The 20,197-nt window shown below is 32.4% G+C and overlaps 1 protein-coding gene across 9 annotated transcripts in view; it reads left to right on the forward strand.

Moving 5' to 3' along the window:
* PHF14 (PHD finger protein 14) overlaps nt 1-20,197 on the forward strand; it is a 210,677-nt gene that overhangs the window by 146,362 nt on the left and 44,118 nt on the right. For 5 of the 9 annotated variants that reach the window (XM_057304473.1, XM_057304469.1, XM_057304471.1 and 2 more), the window contains 2 exons: nt 3,420-3,449; nt 4,173-4,290. In XM_057304473.1, coding sequence (XP_057160456.1) covers nt 3,420-3,449; nt 4,173-4,290 — 148 coding nt within the window. The remainder of the gene's footprint in view (nt 1-3,419; nt 3,450-4,172; nt 4,291-20,197) is intronic. The other 4 variants (XM_057304475.1, XM_048213119.2, XM_048213116.2 and 1 more) reach the window with 1 other exon arrangement.

Here is a 20,197-nt window from a genome sequence, read left to right on the forward strand (position 1 = left end):
CAGTTGTTTCTTTTTACTTGTATTCATATTTTCAGTAATCAGGTAAACCAAGGACTGCTTGTTGTATGGATCTTAGGACATGAACATAAGTCATTTTCTTCCTCTTCTTTGTCTAGGGTGCTATACTTAACCATATGCTAAGTAAGTATTTTAAATACATATTTATTTGGTCACTGCATTTTGTCAAATCATTGTGTAAAAGACCACATATATATAGCTGCTTTATTATTTATATCTGTATCCTTTATGAATCTGATACCTAGAAGTTGTATTTAGTAATAATCTAATTAAACAATCAGGTTTCCTTTCATCTTATAAATGGGATTCATTTTATCTCATTAAAACTATAATTTTAGAATGCCCTATAGTGTTAATGTGTAAACAATATTACAATGTTTAAAGGATACTTCTTTAACCATCCAATTTGTATTTTATTTTAAAAAAATCATAGTGTTTCTTTATAGGTTAGTTTAATATTCTTTTTAAATATTTTAAGATACTGCCTTTCTACTTAGTATATGTGCTGTTGGTATATATATATATATCTTTTTTATTTTTTACATAGACACTTGTGTTCTTTAATAAAATATGTTGTGTTATATCACTATACTTTTGTGGGTCAATAACTGCTCTTGGAAAAGATTTAAAACATTGTATTCACTATTTTTTGATTAATTAAATATGTATATATTATGTGCTGCAGTTATGTGTTTCCAGCTATGTGTACGAAATAGAAGTAGAGACCATAAATAATAATTTGATCAATAACTACTTCAATTTTATTTCACCTTTTAGGTAGCAGAATGATCGCAGACCCTTAGGAGTTTCTGATTTTCAATTTTTAAAAAAGATCTAAATTTGTAACATAGCGAGAATTTATTGGCTGACAAAATTTGCTAAAGTTTCCAAAGTGGGGCGTGTGTGTGTGTGTGTGTGTGTGTGTGTGTGTGTGAGTGAAATAAGTAATCCACTATTTTTACCATCTACATTGTTCTTTGGTTTCTAGGATTCTTGATGGTATCTCTTGCATTTATCTATGATGTATTAATTCTTACAAATTCTGTTGGAGTTTACTTGTATCATTCAGAATATTTTTGTACCAGCACATAAAGCTATGGATGTCCTCAATATTCTAATGTAGAAATGACCGTATTTTTTCCACATGGAAATAAGTTTAGTCATTTGTAGAAAGAGCTTTAATTTGCATATTTATTAACGAAGATATTGATTTCAAGATTGATTTATTTCTCTTTGTGTTTTTCCTCTCCTGGATTTTGACAGTTCCTAAGTATATTAACTACTCTTTTTTGTTATTTAGTCTTGCAATTGCAGTTTTTATTTACTGGTGAGTGAGCTATAACTTGAGAGAACTCTCATATCACCCCCTAATTCTGACAAGCAAATTGTCTTTCCTCTGAGACCCATTACAAATACATTAGAGTTCCATATGGAAACTAAGTCATTCTAAAAGGTATTACTAATGAAGTAGTCAGTAAGGATTATGTTATTTCCAAATGGCATATACTTCCAACATTATCATCTGACAAATCTAGCATATAAAACCTTTCTTTTCCCTATGCGTGTATTCTTAGGCTGGTAACTTGATTTTACAATAAATTGAAATCTGGTACAAACTGGAACTATATCTAAGTGTAGCAAACTTGTTCTTAAATTTATTAGCTGGAAATACATAGATATAACAACAAGAATTACCTGCATAGATGAAGGTGAAAAATAATAAATTAAAATTTATGTTTATATATTCACCATGGTGTTTGACGTGAGTTATACACTACAAATCATAATTTCAAGTTATTATGGCACAGTTTTAAAGTAAATATGCAATAATTAGGTTGTAATTTGATATAAACTAGGAAAACATTAATGCCATAACTCTTCACCTATCAAGAGCCCAGATTATTGGCAATCTGAATTCTGAGGAACGTTGCCCAAAAACCTGAAATGAAGCAAAAAGGACTATATAGTTAACCAAAATTTAGTCCATGTACTTAACTCAGTAGAAGTTCTCGTTTTCATGTCTTTTAACTGTCCGTTTGCATAGTTTTACTAAGGTTAAAGATCTGTTTTCTAAACCTACAACAAATTATTGTTAGGGAAATGCTTAGACAAATAGAGTCACAATATCAGAAAGCAGTAACCGATAATTTTCAAGCAAGTGAGAACCCTGATAACCTATGAAAGTTGAATACGAGAATTCAAACAGAACAGCAGATGGATAGTACTCAAACACAAAAGGCTGGCATGCTGTTTGACACATAGCAGCATGTGTTCCTTGTATTCATGACCCTGAGATGACAAAATAAAGTAAATTATATTTAATGTATTTTCTTGATGAAGCAAAGAATGGATTCTTTTTAAATTTCCCATCAAAGGTGATTGAAATACTAGTTTTCATGCTTGAAGGAATATGCACTCAGCTGTCTGGAAGTCTCAACCTTCTCATAAATTCAGAAGTGCTCATATTCTGAAGCTTCTGTAACTATATGTAATGTAATTCAAGTTTTAACTATTGAAAGGTAAATAAGTTGACAAGAAAGAACATAAAATTGGGTGGGCTTGTCATTTAGTCTCTTTATGTTATATCTGAAGTTAGCTATATATTATCTGTTATTTTTTCTTAATGCCAGAACAACAGGTATATGAATATTTTGACTGCTTTTAAATATATTTTGGTTTATTTATAATATATTGGCATAGTAAATAAAGTGCTGTTATTCCTATTTTTCATGTAGCTAGAATTATCATGATAGACCATTTTATTCAAGTCTGTGTCTTGAGTCTAAAAAAAGATTTTTGGAAAAGTGCATAAGTTTATTTGGTTCATAAGAAAGTTGTGGAGGAAGAAATGCATAAACTTATGACATACTCTGTTTTAAACTTCTTTATAACTGCATAACTTAGCTAAGTTGCTAACTTTCTAAAACTCTTGATTTCCAAAATGGGTCTTTGGACGTTTGGATTTTGTAGCATGATTTGAAGTTTTTACATAATTGTAGATTTATAGTCCCCTTTGTGATGGTTTTTGAAAATCAATCATTTTTCTTTGTGTGTGGTTTATAACATTAGTTTCTTCCGCCTTGTTTCTAATAAAGGTTACTGAATAGTGATTTTGTATTTTCTTCAAGTAATACATGTATTATAAAATTTTCTCTTGGTTTCATAGTTGTGGATTTCTCAATGTTTTAAATCAGTAAGAGAAAATATATAAAGAGAATCTGACAGATTGAAGAAAAGTATTTTAACTTAAAAGAGCACAAAGATAATGAGGATATAATCCTTTCTATAAGATGTATACATCTTTGTTATTTGTTGTTAAATTTTGGTATTGTTATTCCAACTGATGCAAATTTTTTTTTTACAAAAACAATGAAATAATGCAGATCTTTCTTCATTGTCAGCAGGATGAGATTGTCTGAAACGAAGAATAGGTATGATAGTTTTCTTAGATTTTGTACATCATAGGTGGCAAAGACACTATCAGAATATTTGTTAATAAGCTTTAAGGTGTACTAGGAGGTACTTTGAAAAACCAAATGCACTGAGAGAAGGTGACAGGTAAATTTTGAGAATATTTGTATTTGAGAAAATAATAGCAAATTCTTAGGATGGTTTTTATTTGCTAGATTGCGTTAGCATGCTGTAAACATTAGAAAGTGTATTTACAATCTACCTTAACTTGGAGAAAGAGTGATAAGGTATAAATTGTATAGGATTGATTACAGCTTAAGTTTTTTTAAGTAATCACAATGTATTAGATTGAATTCATAATCTAGAATTATATAGATCTTACATTAAGTGTTTTTAAGTTAATGGGTTAATGATTAATTCTTGAAGTTCAAAACTGAAATTGTTGTTTTTGTTAGTTTTGAACACATTTGGCTATACACATACATTCATTCATATGCTCTTAACACTTCTATCAAAGTGTTCTGAATGATATTTACTTTGTTAATTTTATAGTTGTATTTTGTTTTTTCCTAAAACATTTATTTCAGGTTTAGATTGTCTTTGTCATAGACATTAATTTAATAATTTTGTGAACTGAGCATAGAATTAACCATGTTAAAATGTATAGTAGTTTGTCATTTGTCTTTGAAAAAGACAATTTTTTTATATTATTTAGATATAGCATGAATCTGTTTACCCTGCAGGTGTGATGAATGCAGACTGTGCTACCATTTTGGCTGTTTGGATCCTCCTTTGAAAAAGTCTCCTAAACAAACAGGCTATGGATGGATATGTCAGGAGTGTGATTCTTCATCTTCTAAGGTAAGGAGAAAAAAAGTCCATAAGAAGAAGTGTTTTATTTCATTTTGATAGCCATATTATACCATCATCTTCCTAACTTTAAAAATAATTATAATTGTGAACGACCAACATTTTAATCTAATGTACTGCAAGAATATTTTGTGATGGTGATTTTATTGCCTTTAAAATAAGGAATAAACAGCTCTACTAAATTATAGTAGTTTCTTCTGAAATATTTTAGCTGTTTTGTATATTTTCTATATTAATGTAACATATTAAATAATGTTCAATTCGCCAAAGAAAGTCACCCTGTACTAATTTACCACATGTAAGGAATGGCAGGGAAATTCTGCCTTGGGTCATAAGAAATTTGTTTCAACAAATATATATTAACATATATAAATGTGAGTCAACAGAATAACCAATAAAATCCTATTTTATTTTGTAGATAACTAAGTATATTGTAAATGTTTTATAAAATCTGTTCTTTGAGATCTAAGTGAAATAAGTCAGAGAAAGACAAATACCATGATTTCACTCATGTGGAATTAGAGAAAATATGGATATAGGGGAGGATAAAGGAGAAGTTTATTCTTGAGAAAACTAGTTTTTATATCCTGAAGTTTATTTTTGATACTTATTTAGTTAAGTAAAAAGGATAATAAGGTTGTTTGATATTTTATCTCCAAAAATTACTGAAATTGTATCTTTTGAAAGCAGTATTATAACCTTAAATTGTAGTGATCTACAGTTTAAAATTATTGTTTCTTTAAAGTCTGTGAATACTTAGACTCCTGATACTTTAACTCATTTGACAAAAATATTGAATGTATTTGAACTAAGACATTCTGGTCAGCTGTAGGTTAATCACATTGTTCTTCCTTAAATAGACAGTGGAAATCAGCTATCGGAATATGGACATGAAGCCATCTTTCTTAAATGCCATTTAAATGCATTTGTCTGTCCTAGAGTTAATTAAAATTGATACTGAATTCCTTTCTGATTGTGGAAATCAAATTGTGTGTGTGTGTGTGTGTGTGTGTGTGTGTGTGTGTATGTGTATATGTTTGGCCAAATTGTTGCCTTTAGATTCTGAGTCTAATTTTGAATGTTCAAGAACCTTGATAATGGCTACAGAGAATGGTATGTGCATTGAGTCTAGTAAGTCATTAATGAATGATCCGTTTTTAATTTGAGAACCTCCAAAGGATAGAAATTCACTGTTTTCAGAACATACCAAAATCATGAAGCATAACAGATATCTGTATAAATGTTTGCTGTTTTACCTTTTAATAAAGTATAAGCTCTAATAAAAAAACAAAAACAAAAAAACCCAAAATACTTATTTTTTAACTTAAAAAAATTACCTAGGTTACTACAGAGGCCATTTGTAAAAATGTATTCGTGAAAAAATGCAGAAGAACATTTGGTTATAGAAAAAAACCTATTTAAAGCATTCTTTAAATAACCAACTTTATTACAAAGTTTACATATTTGTATAATGATTATTAAAATAGAAAATAATGTGCATTTTATTTAATAACTAAGCATTTTTGCCCAAGATTTTAGACTATACAATATTAAAAATTATTTTCCAGGAATTTTATTAAGACCTAGATTTAAGAGGGAGCATATTTAATAGCAAAAGTTTATGATTAAAAAAATGCTTTACAGAAATTATATTTAAAAATGAAAAAAATAGTGTTTGTACTATAGATTTTAGAGAGTTGTCTTATGGGACTCTTTGTGGTATAATATGATTTTTCTAATACATTTTTTGTGAGGGGTTTCCTCCAACTCTCAACAAGCAAATTAGGAAAGCATCTTTTAAGGGATTTATTGCCCTTTATAAATACACTTTTCTGTATATATTCTTTTGAAAAGATTCTGTACTACTATAAATGTGTACCATTTATTCGGTGCTTAAAGAATGGCTTTAAGGTATATAGTAATTTCATTAATGAATACTGAAAAGGAAAGGGGGCCTATTTCACATATGTTAGGAGTATATTATACATTTTGTCATGCACTTAGGATGCCAGTAGCCAATGAGAAAGATAAGGCATTTTTATTTTTGTTTTTGTTTTTCCCTCTTAATGAGACAGTAGGTCTTTGGACTTTTATGGAAATCCATTAGAAAGGCACATTGTAGGAAAACTTGCATCGTATTTCCTGTTTTCTGACCTTTGATTGAATACCAAATATAAACAACCAGCTTGGTCAAAATTTCATCCAATTATGGTATTTAATCTTTGGAATGTTGCAGCATCTTACTGTAAGATTTACAGCAGTGAAGTGGATTTTGTATTTTTATCACACCAACATGACTATACTTATACTTTTTTTCCGATAAAAAAATTAAATTTAATGTAGTAGTTAAACTGGAAACTTAATTTATTCCCTTGAATATTTGTGTTGCATCCATTCTGTTTTGTTTACTTTTGAAGACTTCCATTCTTGACCAGCAAGTAGTAGATTTCTGTTTACATTTTCCTTTGAAAGATGTTTGCCGTCCCAAGAAGAAAGCACTGACAGATAATGTCATGCTTTATAATTCAGTGAATTGCTGCAGAAGCTATTTTAAATTAAGAAATAAGTATATTATTAATATCTGAGTCAAAATCAGTATCATCTTAGGGCCTAAAAGAATACCACATTGGAAGTTAATATACTTTACTTGTCCTTCATTTTCTTCTATTAAGATTTGGTGGAGTGTTATTTGTTAGATAATACTGGGTATATTTGCCATATTCATATAGTTTAATGAAAAGTAAAGTAGAAATAGTTATTGCCAGGAGAAGGAAAGTGAATCAGTTGCTAATAAATTTAGGTGGGGGAGGTGAATGTGTGAAATTGGGACAGCCATAAAATATATATCCAACTTCCTTTCTCTGTGGTAGTCAGGATTATTAAGTCCAAGAAGTCTTAACTTTTATTATGAAAAATCGACTCCCAAATAAGAAATTATTTATTTTGCTTAGAATTTTAGACAAACTACAATGTGAGGGTGTATAGCTGAATATGTGCTTGAAAACGCATTGCACTTTAAATATTAATTTAACTGTTAATAGTCTCTCCAAATTTTGTGTAGGAGGGGAAACTCTAAAATATCGCCATGTTATTCTCAGCAGCATAATACATTTATACATGTCTTTGTCTTTCAAGTAATAGGTTTATTGCGTGGGTTTTATGAGGGCAAAAATCTGTCACAAATCGTGCTTATTACTTTTTTGGAAATTCTACTAAAATCTAAGAAGATTCATCATACCATAATCCATAATTTAAAGTTTCAGTACATGATAAAATAACACCTAAGTGTAGTTGCTTTTAATACTGATTTAATAACAATTTACCTAAAAGTAGGATATTTTTTTTAATTGAGAAATAATTGACATATAACATATTAGTTTGGGGTAGGATAACATAATCATTCAATATTTGTATATAGAATGACTTTTTATTCTATCCAAACCCATGAAGTATGGCATGATAAAGCTTTCTCTGCCTTATCAACCCATTATAAACCTAGTTAGTTCACTTTAGGTTTCATGAAAAATTATTGCACGGACATAGATACATACATATACATGTGCACACATGGAAACACAAATTTACACACATACAAACACATGGAAAAACACATGCACAAAAAATATCTTCTCCCATAAGCTATGCTTCAAAGACATTTGACTAAAGCAACAGCTATCTAGTCAGTGTATTATGTTTATGTTCAGTGGAGCAAGTTCATTGCTACTTATCACCATGCATTAGTGTTTTTCTTTCTGCTCTTTACTGTGTTGTGATAATAGTATTGTTAATGAGTGCTATATGCCCGGAAAATCAATTCATTTTATTCTTTTTGTTTTGTTTTGTTGTTTTATTAACATATAATGTATTATTTGTTTCAGGGGCACAGGTCTGTGATTCATTAGTCTTACGCAATTCACAGCACTCACCATAGCACATATCCTCCCCAATGTCCACTACCCAGCCACCCCATCCCTCCCACCCCCCTCCACTCTAGCAACCCTCAGTTTGTTTCCTGAGATTAAGAGTCTCTTATGGTTTGTCTCCCTCTCTGGTTTTGTTTCGTTTTTTCCTCTCTTCCCCTATGATCTTCTGCCTTCTTTCTTAAATTCCACGTATCAGTGAGATCATATGATAATTGTCTTTCTCTGATTAACTTATTTCGCTTAGCATAATACCCTCTAGTTCCATCCATGTTGTTGCAAATGGCAAGATTTCATTTTTTTAATGGCTGAGTAGTATTCCATTGTATATATATACCACATCTTCTTTATCAATTCATCTGTCAGTGGACATCTAGACTCTTTCCATAGTTTGGCTATTGTGGACATTGCTGCTATAAACATTGGGGTGCACGTGCCCCTTTAGATCACTACATTTGTATCTTTAGGGTAAATACCCCGTAGAGCAATTGCTGGGTCATCGGGTAGCTCTATTTTCAACTTTTTGAGGAACCTCCATACTGTTTTCCAGAGTGGCTGCACCAGCTTGCATTCCCACCAACAGTGTAGGAGGGTTCTCCTTTCTCCACATCCTTACCAACATCTGTGATTTCCTGACTTGTTAATTTTAGCCATTCTGACTGGGGTGAGGTGGTATCTCATTGTGGTTTTGATTTGTATTTCTCTGATGCCGAGTGATGTTGAACACTTTTTCACGTGTTTTTTGGCCATTTGTATGACTTATTTTAGAGAAATGTCTGTTCATGTCTTCTGCCCATTTCTTGATTGGATTATTCTTTGGGTGTTGAGTTTGATGAGTTCTTTATAGATTTTTGGATACTTGCCCTTTATCTGATATGTCATTTGCAATTATCTTCTCCCATTCTGTTGGTTGTCTTGGTTTTGTTGACTGTGTTCTTTGCTGTGCAAAAGCTTTTTATCTTGATGAAGTCCCAATAGTTCATTTTTGTCCTTGCTTCCCTTGCCTTTCATGATGTGTCTACGAAGAAGTTTACTGCAGCTGAGGTCGAAGAGGTTGCTTACCTGTGTTCCCAAGGATTTTGATGGATTCCTGTATCACATTTAGATCTTTCATCCATTTTGAGTCTATTTTTGTGTGTGGTGTAAGGAAATGGTCCAGTTTCATTCTTCTGCATGTGGTTGTCCAGTTTTCCCAACACCTTCTTTTTTCCATTGGACATTGTTTTCTGCTTTGTCAAAGATTAGTTGACCATAGAGTTGAGGGTCCATTTCTGGGCTCTCTATTCTGTTCCATTGATCTATGTGTGTGTTTTTGTGCCAGTACCTTACTGTCTGGATGATTACAGCTTTGTAATAGAGCTTGAAGTGCGAAATTGTGATGCCACCAGCTTTGATTTTCTTTTTCAACATTCCTCTGGCTATTCGGGGTCTTTTCTGGTTCCATACATAATTTTAGGATTATTTGTTCCATTTCTGTGAAAAAAGTTGATGGTATTTTGATAGGGATTGCATTAAATTTGTAGGTTGCTCTAGGTAGCATAGACTTTTTCACAGTATTTGTTCTTCCAATCCATGAGCATGGAACATTTTCCCATTTCTTTTTGTCTTCCTCAATTTCTTTCATGAGTATTCTATAGTTATCTGAGTACAGATTCTTTGCCTCTTTGGTTAGATGTATTCCTAGGTGTCTTATGGTTTTGGGTGCAATTGTAAATGGGATCAACTCCTTAATTTCTCTTTCTTCTGTCTTGTTGTTGGTGTATAGAAATGCAACTGATTTCTGTGTATTGATTTTATATCCTGCGACTTTGCTGAATTCCTGTATGAGTTCTAGCAATTTTGGGGTGGAGTCTTTTGGGTTTTCCATATAGAGTATCAGGTCGGTCATCTGCAAAGAGTGAGAGTTTGACTTCTTTGATGATTCAGATGCCTTTTATTTCTTTTTGTTGTCTGATTGCTGCAGCTAATTCATTTTATTCTTAATCCTCCTCTTCACCTAGCTCTTATTTTTTCTTCCCTCTCTATTCTGTCTGTTCATGCAGGCCATGTAAGTGGAATCATCTTCAAGCCTTTCTAATCCTTGTCCCATATAGAAAATCACTTCCTGACTCCTGTAAAAGTTTTCTTCCTTAAATGTTTCTCCATTTTCTCCATTGGTACTGCCTTGATTCAATGTCTCACTTTTTCCTCATTCTGTCAGTTTCTCCTATTTGGAAACTATCTAAATAGGTCTGCCATACTCATCTATTTACCCATTGTTTTTACTAGAGGCTTCCAAAATGAAGTGTTTGCACCCTAAGAGATAGACGAGATAACTAATAAAATCAACGTACTTCAATATAACATCCCATTTTAATTTCTATGTCTGTGTTTTATAATGTAAATAATATATTGACCTGAACTGAAACCAAGAGTTGGATGCTTAACCGAGGTGCCCCACATTATTCTTAAATATTTTTTATATGATTAGTCCCCTGATAGAAAACTAATCTCTTGTCACTCTCCAATCCCACCCCATATGGAGACCTATTTTGCTTTCTATACCCTGAAGGTTTTTAGACTGAATTGTTTGGGAGGAGGTGAGAGAGGGAATGAGGGTGGACATTTATATTTTTTACAAGCTCCCTAAATTATTTTAATGAGCAGTCAAGAATAAGAATCTCCGTTTTATGTATATTATGAATTCTTCAGTTATTAAGATTTTAATCTAAATATTAATTTTCAGAACTTTAAAACAAATATACACAATGCCTATAACCCAACTGAAACGTCAACAGACTACTTTAAGATAATGTTGTATACTTACATATATGATACAAGGTAAACTAAATACTGTATTTTTTTAAATATAGGGCACAGTTCACTATTCAGTCTTTTTCTAGAGTATACTTGATATAGATCTCAACAACTTCTATCTGCTAAAACACCCAAAATAAAGATAATTTATTTTTACATGATTAAATGAACATGCATAAATATTTTTTAAAGTGCTTCATCCATGTCATAAAAATTCACAAATGCCACTAAGAATTTAAATGCATATCACATAATTTACAGTGCTTGTGCCAGTTATGATTTTAGCTTTTCATCCTTATTTAAGCTCTGTTTGGTGAAAAGCTATAGAGTATACATGACATGTCATTATCTGACTAATACAAGATGAACTGTCTTAGTATGGAGACCTCCATTTGGCTCATTCTTATTTGATCTAACTAGTGTACTACTCTTTTTGAGCAATAATAAGTTGAATTCATATACATAGAAATGTCATCTACATCCCTATGTAAGATTTTCTGGAACTACAAATGCAATACATGCCTGCTGGGGCAAGTGGGTACTGTTTGATAATCATTTGTATTAGAAATCCCTCGCCTGGGTGGCACAGCAGTTAAGCGTCTGCCTTCGGCTCAGGGCGTGATCCCAGCGTTGTGGGATCGAGCCCCACGTCAGGCTCCTCCGCTATGAGCCTGCTTCTTCCTCTCCCACTCCCCCTGCTTGTGTTCCCTCTCTCACTGGCTGTCTCTATCTCTGTCAAATAAATAAATAAATAAATCTTATAAAAAAAAAAAAAAAAGAAATCCCTGAGTAGGGGGGCGCCTGGGTGGCTCAGTCGTTAAACGTCTGCCTTCGGCTCAGGTCATGATCCCAGCGTTCTGGGATCGAGCTGGCATGGGGCTCCCTGCTCGGCGGGAAGCATGCTTCTCCCTCTCCCACTCCCCCTGCTTGTGTTCCCTCTCTCACTGCCTCTCTCTCTCTGTCAAATAAATAAATAAAATCTTAAAAAAAAAAAAAAATCCCTGAGTAGGGAAAGTATGATTTTTTTTTCATCTTTATTTTCTAGTTAACTGCATTAGGCAACTAGAATTCTACAAAGAGTATGCCTGAGTAAAAACTACATATATAAATATGTATTTTCAAATAAAATATTCATTGTGAATTTTGCCCCTTTAAAAACTGAACAAAACAATCTCTCCAAGGAGTATCTTGCCACAATACATATTAAACAAGCACATTTAATTGAACCTGGTAATATTGGATGTCTGAGTTTTTTATATGATGAAAATTTATGAAAAATATAAAATTAAGGGGTGCCTGGCTGCCTAAGTTGGTGGAGCACGCGACTCTTGATTTCGGGGTTGTGAGTTCCATCCCCATGTTGGATGTAGAGATTACTTAAAGTAATCCTTTAACGATTTTTAATTTGAATATATAACTGACCCTTTAAAAAAAAAAGATTTTAAAAATATTTGAACTATTCATTTGACCTCTGCGATTTTATCTAACATTAGGTTAAATTTTAAGTTTCTTGATTTAGCATGGTTGACTGAGAAGTCACTTTCAGGTAAAAATTGTACCATTTAACTGTCTTAATTCAGTATTCTTCTAGCATTTGTATGACAAGCATTAAAGTTTAGAACAGTGCTTCAGGAAGTTTTACTGAGTTTCGATTTGCCTTTTTACTGATACAGGTATGTAAAAGTCTGGAGACAAGTTGTTCATACAGTATCTTACAGGAGAATACCATAGAACAAATCTGTGGTAGTTCGTTGATGTACTAAAAGTCTGAGAATTAAAACTAGTATGGTTATCCTTGATGACAGTTGTAGTTACATATTTAAACTTAGATTTCCTCTTTGCTAGTATGTGGGATAAAACCCACAATCTTTCCGTGGATCTTCTACCTTATATCTAGATTAAGTTCAGGATATTGGCAGTTACTCTAGCATTTTCTATGGCAGGCAGAATTGTATAAATGTCTTATTTAAGCCCTTAGTTTCTAAATGAGTGTTGTAATTTTAGATTAGTAACAATGATTTGTGAATTCAATAAGAAGTAATAGTCATTAACAATTCCACTAATTATAGTTGGAACGGTGCTTTTTTTTTTTTTTAAAGTAGAATGTATTTTTTTTAAACTGAACATTTATGTACAGAACTGAACTTACTATTTGTCATTATTGCTTGCTCAGAAGTTCTTCACTTGATTGTCCTAGACATTTTCTGAAACCTATTCCAGGTAATATTTTTATCAAGTAACAGTTTTGAGCTAAATAAAGACTGTTGGTTATTCTTTATAATAGAATTGGAATCTCTACTGATCTTTTAGTTCTCTAACTTAAGGTAATTTTCATGGGGGCTATGTAGTGCATGTTAAGCATTTTGGTATACTTTGGTATGTCATGGGTAGGTACTCATTAAGAATCTTTCTGAAAATATGATTTCTATCATCCAGGTAAAATTTGTCAGTTTTTATGACATACATTTGTATATATTTCAACATCATATTCTCAGAAAGAAAATGACTGGAATCTCTAAAATTAGACAAAAATTTTAATGTAAATAATTTGCAAAATTGAAAAGCTAAAACATTTTTTAGGTTACACTTATTACAAAGTGGAAAAACCAAGCTGTTTTCTAATTTAGATGACATGTGGGCCTGATGCATTTGCATAGCATGCTGTGGAATACCATATGTGATAAGAAACTAACTCATAACTGAGAGATAATTAATCAAAGTACAGTAGGGTGCCATACATGGGAATGCCTTTCAGAACTCACCAAATTTATACTATCCTTTAGTTTTTAAATTGTTTTTAAAAATTATATGTATTTATATTATGTTGGAGGAAAAAGCCACCTACTAAAAATCTGGTAGTTAGCTTAAGGATTTTCATTACAGATTTTGAAAAGTTAATAAGAATATTTTTACCTGTTAACCCAGCATTATTAAGTTTGGATTATATAATATATTAATGTAAGGATGCAGAAGGAAGGTGAAATAAATTAATTATGTAAACTTGTTCTTCCAGTATTTAGGTACAAAGAGATGGTCCTCATTGAAATAGGTTAGCCCATTCTCAAGAGTTGTGGAACTAACCTAAATAATAGGAAAGGCTTAACTCCTAGCTTCAAAAAACAGAGTGAGATTTCATGTATTCCTGCTGCATATAGTTTATTCCTTCTAATTTATTAAACATTTATTTTAACTATTTCATCATTGTGTGGAATTACTTATCTGTTAAAAATTATTTTTCTAACCTATGTATTGTGGTTTCAGAAGTACCATTTATCTACAAGTAAGACTTCTTCAAATCTAAGCTAAGAAAATTCAGAGAATGATTCTGAAAGTTAATAGAATTGAGTTCTGAACACAAATATATTTAAGTGTTCTAATCTTGATGTTCTCTTAGAATCCTTACCAAGATTGAAAAATATTCTAGTTTAGGGGTCGGGGACATAGCCAAAGTGTTATGCCATGTTACTTACATTTTAACATGTTCATTTTTGGACATTTCTGAAATTAGGGTCTGTGTAAGCACTTTGCATTTCTAAGTCAAAATATTAATTTCTTTCTTAAAAATTTGCCATTAAATTTATGGAGTTTCTTATACTCTGAAGCATTGTTGAGTAACAAAACAGAGTAATTTAAAATATAGGGAAAGTCAAAGTATGCAGTACAATATAGAATAAAGAGGTTTACGAGCTTTGAAAAGAAACAGACTGGGTCCAGATACTATTTATGATGCTTGTGACCTTTAGCAAGTTGCTTCACTTCATTGAGCTTCAGGTTGCTTATTTGTGAAAGGTTTAATGGCAATACTTGAAATACTATCTCTTCTTATTCTTAAAAATAAACAATCATTTTAGTTACAGAAAGAAAAGTTCAAAACTAGTGCTAATGTTCTGATTTTTGAATATAAGAAGTGTTTTTAAAAAGTAATCTGAAGAGCATTTTTCTGTTTTGTTTTTTTGTCTTCGTGTACCAAGTAATAATCTTTTCTTGCCTCTTTATCATAGTTCACACTAAACAGAGTAAGGTCATTTCTAACATTTCCATTCACAAAAAAGTCTATTTGTTTTAATTTCTTGCTAGAGTTAAGAGGTAATGAAAGCTATCTTTATAATTCATCTGTTTTTTAAACTAAAGAACTAAGGCTCTCTAACTTTTAAAATTACATATTATACTATTCTGTGAGGTATTTTTTCTAAGTCTATTGTGTATCATTAGTACATAGTTTTTTTTAAATATTGATGGTAATTGATGGTAAAGATTCTATTTCACGTTGAATATAGAATTATGGTCCTCTGTGAATCACACAGATAAATACACTAATGTTTTTCATTGTTTTATAAGTAGAAGGCATATTATTTAGAAAGTAGAGGTTTACCGTCATATTTAAACCACTGGTTCTACCAAGCATTGAATAATAAAAAAAGATGTAACTGGTATGGTCATAAAAGGAAACTTGTTTTTAACTAAAGATAGATTGTGTTAATAGGTGAAGAAATACTCAAGAAATTTCCCATAGACTGTGGAGGGGTGTATTTCCTGGTCAAGGTCATGAAAACTATAAACCTGAAACTGAAATGAAAATAGGAAGTAAATAAAATGAAATTTAAAATTAACAAACCATTAAAGATAAGTGTAAGATAATTTATGAGTCTACTTTGTCAAAGTATATACAGTTTTTGATAATAAAAGATTTCATCAAGCCTAATGAATGACTTAATAGAGAACAGGCGTATATCAGCAACACATCCTTTTACCGTATAAATGTTTGAAAACTCCTATGGATGGAAATGTGGAAGGTTCTAGACTAGTCTTTCACATTCCTTGTAAAACCTGGAAATTAAGGTTATTAACTTTTAGGGCATACTGTGTAAACATATTTAGAATTTCATAACATGATTATGTGCCTTCAATATGTCTTTTTTTAATTAACATATAATGTTTCAGGCATAAGGTCTGTGATTCATCGGTCTTACACAACAACATGTCTTTTATTTTATTTTATTTTATTTTATTAAAATTTTGTTTATTTGAGAGAAGAGTGCATACACAAGTCGGGGAGGGGCCGAGGGAGAGAGAAAATCTCAAGTCAACTCTGCACTGAGCATGGCACCTGACGCCGGGCTTTGATTCCATGACCTTGAGATCATGACCTGAGCTGAAATCAAGAGTCAGGTGCTTAACCAACTAAGCCACACAGGTGCCCCTTCAATATGTCTTATGGCATTTATGCCAAGCAAAAGCCTCATTTTTTTTAAAGATTTATTTATTTACTTGAGAGAGAGAGAGCATGAACAAGCACACAAGCAAGGGGAGGGGCCGGGGGAGGGGGAGAAGCAGACCTGCGAGGTGTGAGGTCATGACCTGAGCCAAAGTCAGGCACTTAACTGACAGAGCCACCCAGGTGCCCCTGCGAAAGCTTCATTCTTAAGCAAAGAAATTTGTACTCATTCTCAGATGCTACTAATGTCTTTCTTTTGGAAAAGTAGATCTCAGTATGTGCTTTACATGTATGATGCAAAGGGTAGAGATTTATACGTGTAAATTCTTCAGAGCCCTATCTTTACACCCCATATTTCTTCCCCTCTCTGCCACCCACTCTATGGATTTCCAGTGGAAACCTTTAATAATATATTTTTCCTTAGTCATAGCATATAAATTTCTGTTACCTTACGTTACTTTAAAAAATGAACATCTGACTTTCTGGGAGTATCAGATATGCTGTTTTTAACTTATTTTCCATTGGTAGAATGCTAAGTAAGGCAATTATAAGACTGTGGTCCATACCATCTTCCCATGGCCCCAGCCTAGTCCTGTCCTGCTCCATATTAAATTATTAGCTTCAGTTCTTATTTTGACAGAGCCTCAGAACTGCCTTTAACTAACTTTAATAAGTTAAGTGAACATCACTTTATTCCTTCTTGTGCTTTGCCAAAATATTTTTCAGTCTTTCGATTTATATCATAATTTGACATTTTCATCACTTGTCAATTCACATAGCCCAAATGCAAGTGATTTTTCCTCAAAGCCTACACACCACCTGCACCAGGACCTTCTAAAGTGCTGTTAAATATGCAATTTGGAAGGCCCCATACAGACCTCCTAAATCAGTATTTCTGGAATGGTGCTCAAGAATCAGCATTTTTACTTACCACAGGTGATAATTAAAGTTTAAGAACCACTGCTTTTGACCCTAATTTCTTCTAAATTCCTTAAAAATAGTTTTGTCTCTACTTCAGGTATTCACTTATTGTACCTACAGACTGTCTTTCAACCCCCCCAGACAGATTCAAGGTAGACTGATAATAACCTGATTCAGGTTCAGTACAGTAGCATTCCTTTTCTTCCCTTTCTTCTTTCTTCTTTCCAAGTTCTGGAATTGCTCAGCAACATCTTAAGGATCTTCTCTGAGCTATAAATTCAGTTTGCCCCTATGCAGAATCTTCCTCAGTTACTCTTTTTTCTACTTCTTTGCAGCAGTTGATACTGGTGGTAACTTCCTCCTTTTTACAAACGGCCTTCGCGCCTTTCAGTGAATTTATTTTCTCCTGGTTTTCTTCCTTCTTTGGTCTTTTTGATAGGCTTCTTTGGCTTCTTTTCATAGTCTTTTTTTCTTACTTTGCAGGTGATAGCATCCACACCCAAAGCTACAGGAAAACTTGGGATTTAGGATTTAATGATCCAACTATTCTATCTTTTCGATTGATTGATTGACTTACCTACCTACCTACCAACCAGAGAGAGAGCACAAGCAGGGGAGTGGCAGGGAGAGGGAGAAGCAGGCTCCCCGCTGGGCAGGAAAACAGACATGGGGCTCAATCCCAGGACCCTAGGATCATGACCTAAGCCAAAGGCAGACGCTTAACTGACTGAGCTGCCCAGGTGCCCTGATCCGTCTACACTTTCTGAATTAATGTTCATCAAGGGAGACTTTCTGCCTTTTAAAATATTATCCTTTGAAAGAAATTAAGTGTTATCCTTTGCCTAATAATTAAGACGTAATTTAGTAATAAATTCACCAAATTTTAGTTGGCCATTTCCACTATCTAGTAGTCTACTGAGGAAAAACTAAAAAATTTTACAGTAGCAACTTCTAACAGGAAAGAGGAGCAAGTGAGTTTTGGGTGAAGATGTAAAATCGTGTAATCACTTGGAATGCAGAATAAGTTCTGGTGATCTAATGAACAGCATGGTAATCACAGTTAACGATACTGTATTATATACTTGAAAGTTGCTAAGAAAGTAGATCTTAAGTGTTCTCATCACAAAAAAAGAGATGGTAATTACGTGACGTGATGGATGGGTTAACTAACACAATGGTAATCATTTTGCAATACATGTGTATCAGAACAACACGTTGCACACCTTAAAACTTGCGCAATGTTTTATGTCAATGATATCTCAATAAAGTTGGGGAAAAAAACAAAAAAATTACTACAAAGTTTAAATAGCAATTTATTTAAGTAGAGTGCTTAACAACTTGATCGCCAAGTGAAATATTGTTCTGGCCATACAATTAAATATGCTGTAATTGAAGTGTCAGACTTTGAGTTTTCTTTAACTTTAAAGCTACAGAGTAATCAAAATAGCAGTTTTTAATATAATTAACATCCTTTGTGTAAGGTCTTGCTTTAAAAAAAATGTATGCTTGTCTTTTTATTTTTTTCTTTTCTCTGACTCAGCTTTTCTGGAGAAATTTGGATTCAGAAAAGAAATTACATACATTGTGTTTTTTAAAATTTCTTACAAATATAATTTATGGTTATTATAGAATATTTGGAAAATTTTTTTAAAAACATAAAAATACTTAAAATTACCTGCAGGGGCACTTGGGTGTCTCAGTCCGTTAACCGGCGGCTTTCAGCTCAGGTCATGATGCCTCTATCCTGGGATCAAGCCCCTGCGTTGGGCTCCCTGCTCAGCAGGGAGCCTGCTTCTCCCTCTGCCCCTGCCCCCCACTCGTGCTCGCTCTTTCTCTCTCTCAAATAAATAAATAAAATATTAAAAACTACCTCAATTATGGTACCTTATAGGCATCACATTTCTGCTCTTGTTTCAGTAGTATATCGTACTACAACCTACTCTTTAAAAATTTCAATCATATATTCTGTGATTTTTTTTTAATGTAACTGTTTATGTGACCATTTTCCATGATGTTACTTTTTTTCTAACCAGATTTTTTTAAACCAGATTTTTTAGTATGGTACATTTCTTTGCACAGATATACTCTTGGTGTAATTTCTGGGTCAAAAAACTGAACATTTTTAAAATATAGTTTTAGAAATAATAATAGTTAACATTTATTGAGTACCTCTATGTGCCTAGCATTATTTAAACACATAAAACATACCATCTCATTTACTCCTCACCATGGTCTTTAAGGTAGTTACTGTTTTTTATCTCCTTTGTGTGGGGAAAAAAGTGAGGTTCAAAGGATACACACCTACGTGGTAACAGTGATTCAAACCCAGATCTGCCTGACTGTGTAGTCTGTGTTTTAGACTTGCTTTCCTATATTGAAATAGGTATTTTCTGTTCTTTGTTGCATGAGATTCTCCAATTAGATTTTTGTCCTGAAGTCATTGTAAATTTTCATAATGTAGAAACTCAGATAATTTTGTATTATAAATAAACACCACTGTAATAGGAAAAGGAAAAATACCTTTATTGTTAAATGGGATCTGTTTTGGTGTTTCTAGTGAATAGGGGAATGAATAAAGCCTAGAGGTAATTCTTAAAACAGATGAATTAATTAAAAATGGTCCTACTGTTAAGGTGTAGAAGATAGACCGTTACTTCTCAAGGCCCTTTCTTCATAAAATTGAACGAAACAATTCTCTTTGTTAAGGGAGTTACCACTTCACAATATGGATGATTTATGTAGACCCAGCAGAATCTAATCTATTGTACTTGGAGGGAGGTGAAGGAAAGGGATCTAAAAGTGAATTTTTCATTAGGCACTAAATACTGTATTTTTGCTGAATCAAATATTGTATCTTAATGTTTGTCATTAATTGTGAAGTTTGAAAACCTGTACTGTGAAAAGAAACTAAGAGCAGCCACATTTAGTTTCTTTGCAAAGGTAGTTTAAGAATGTTATGATTTGTGCAATGTCAGCCACTTTGTGTACAAACTGGAAGGCTATATATATATACACACACATATATATAAATTTAAATTTTTAAAAT

This window comes from Ursus arctos, unplaced genomic scaffold (genome assembly GCF_023065955.2).
Source record: "Ursus arctos isolate Adak ecotype North America unplaced genomic scaffold, UrsArc2.0 scaffold_3, whole genome shotgun sequence".
NCBI lineage: Eukaryota > Metazoa > Chordata > Mammalia > Carnivora > Ursidae > Ursus > Ursus arctos.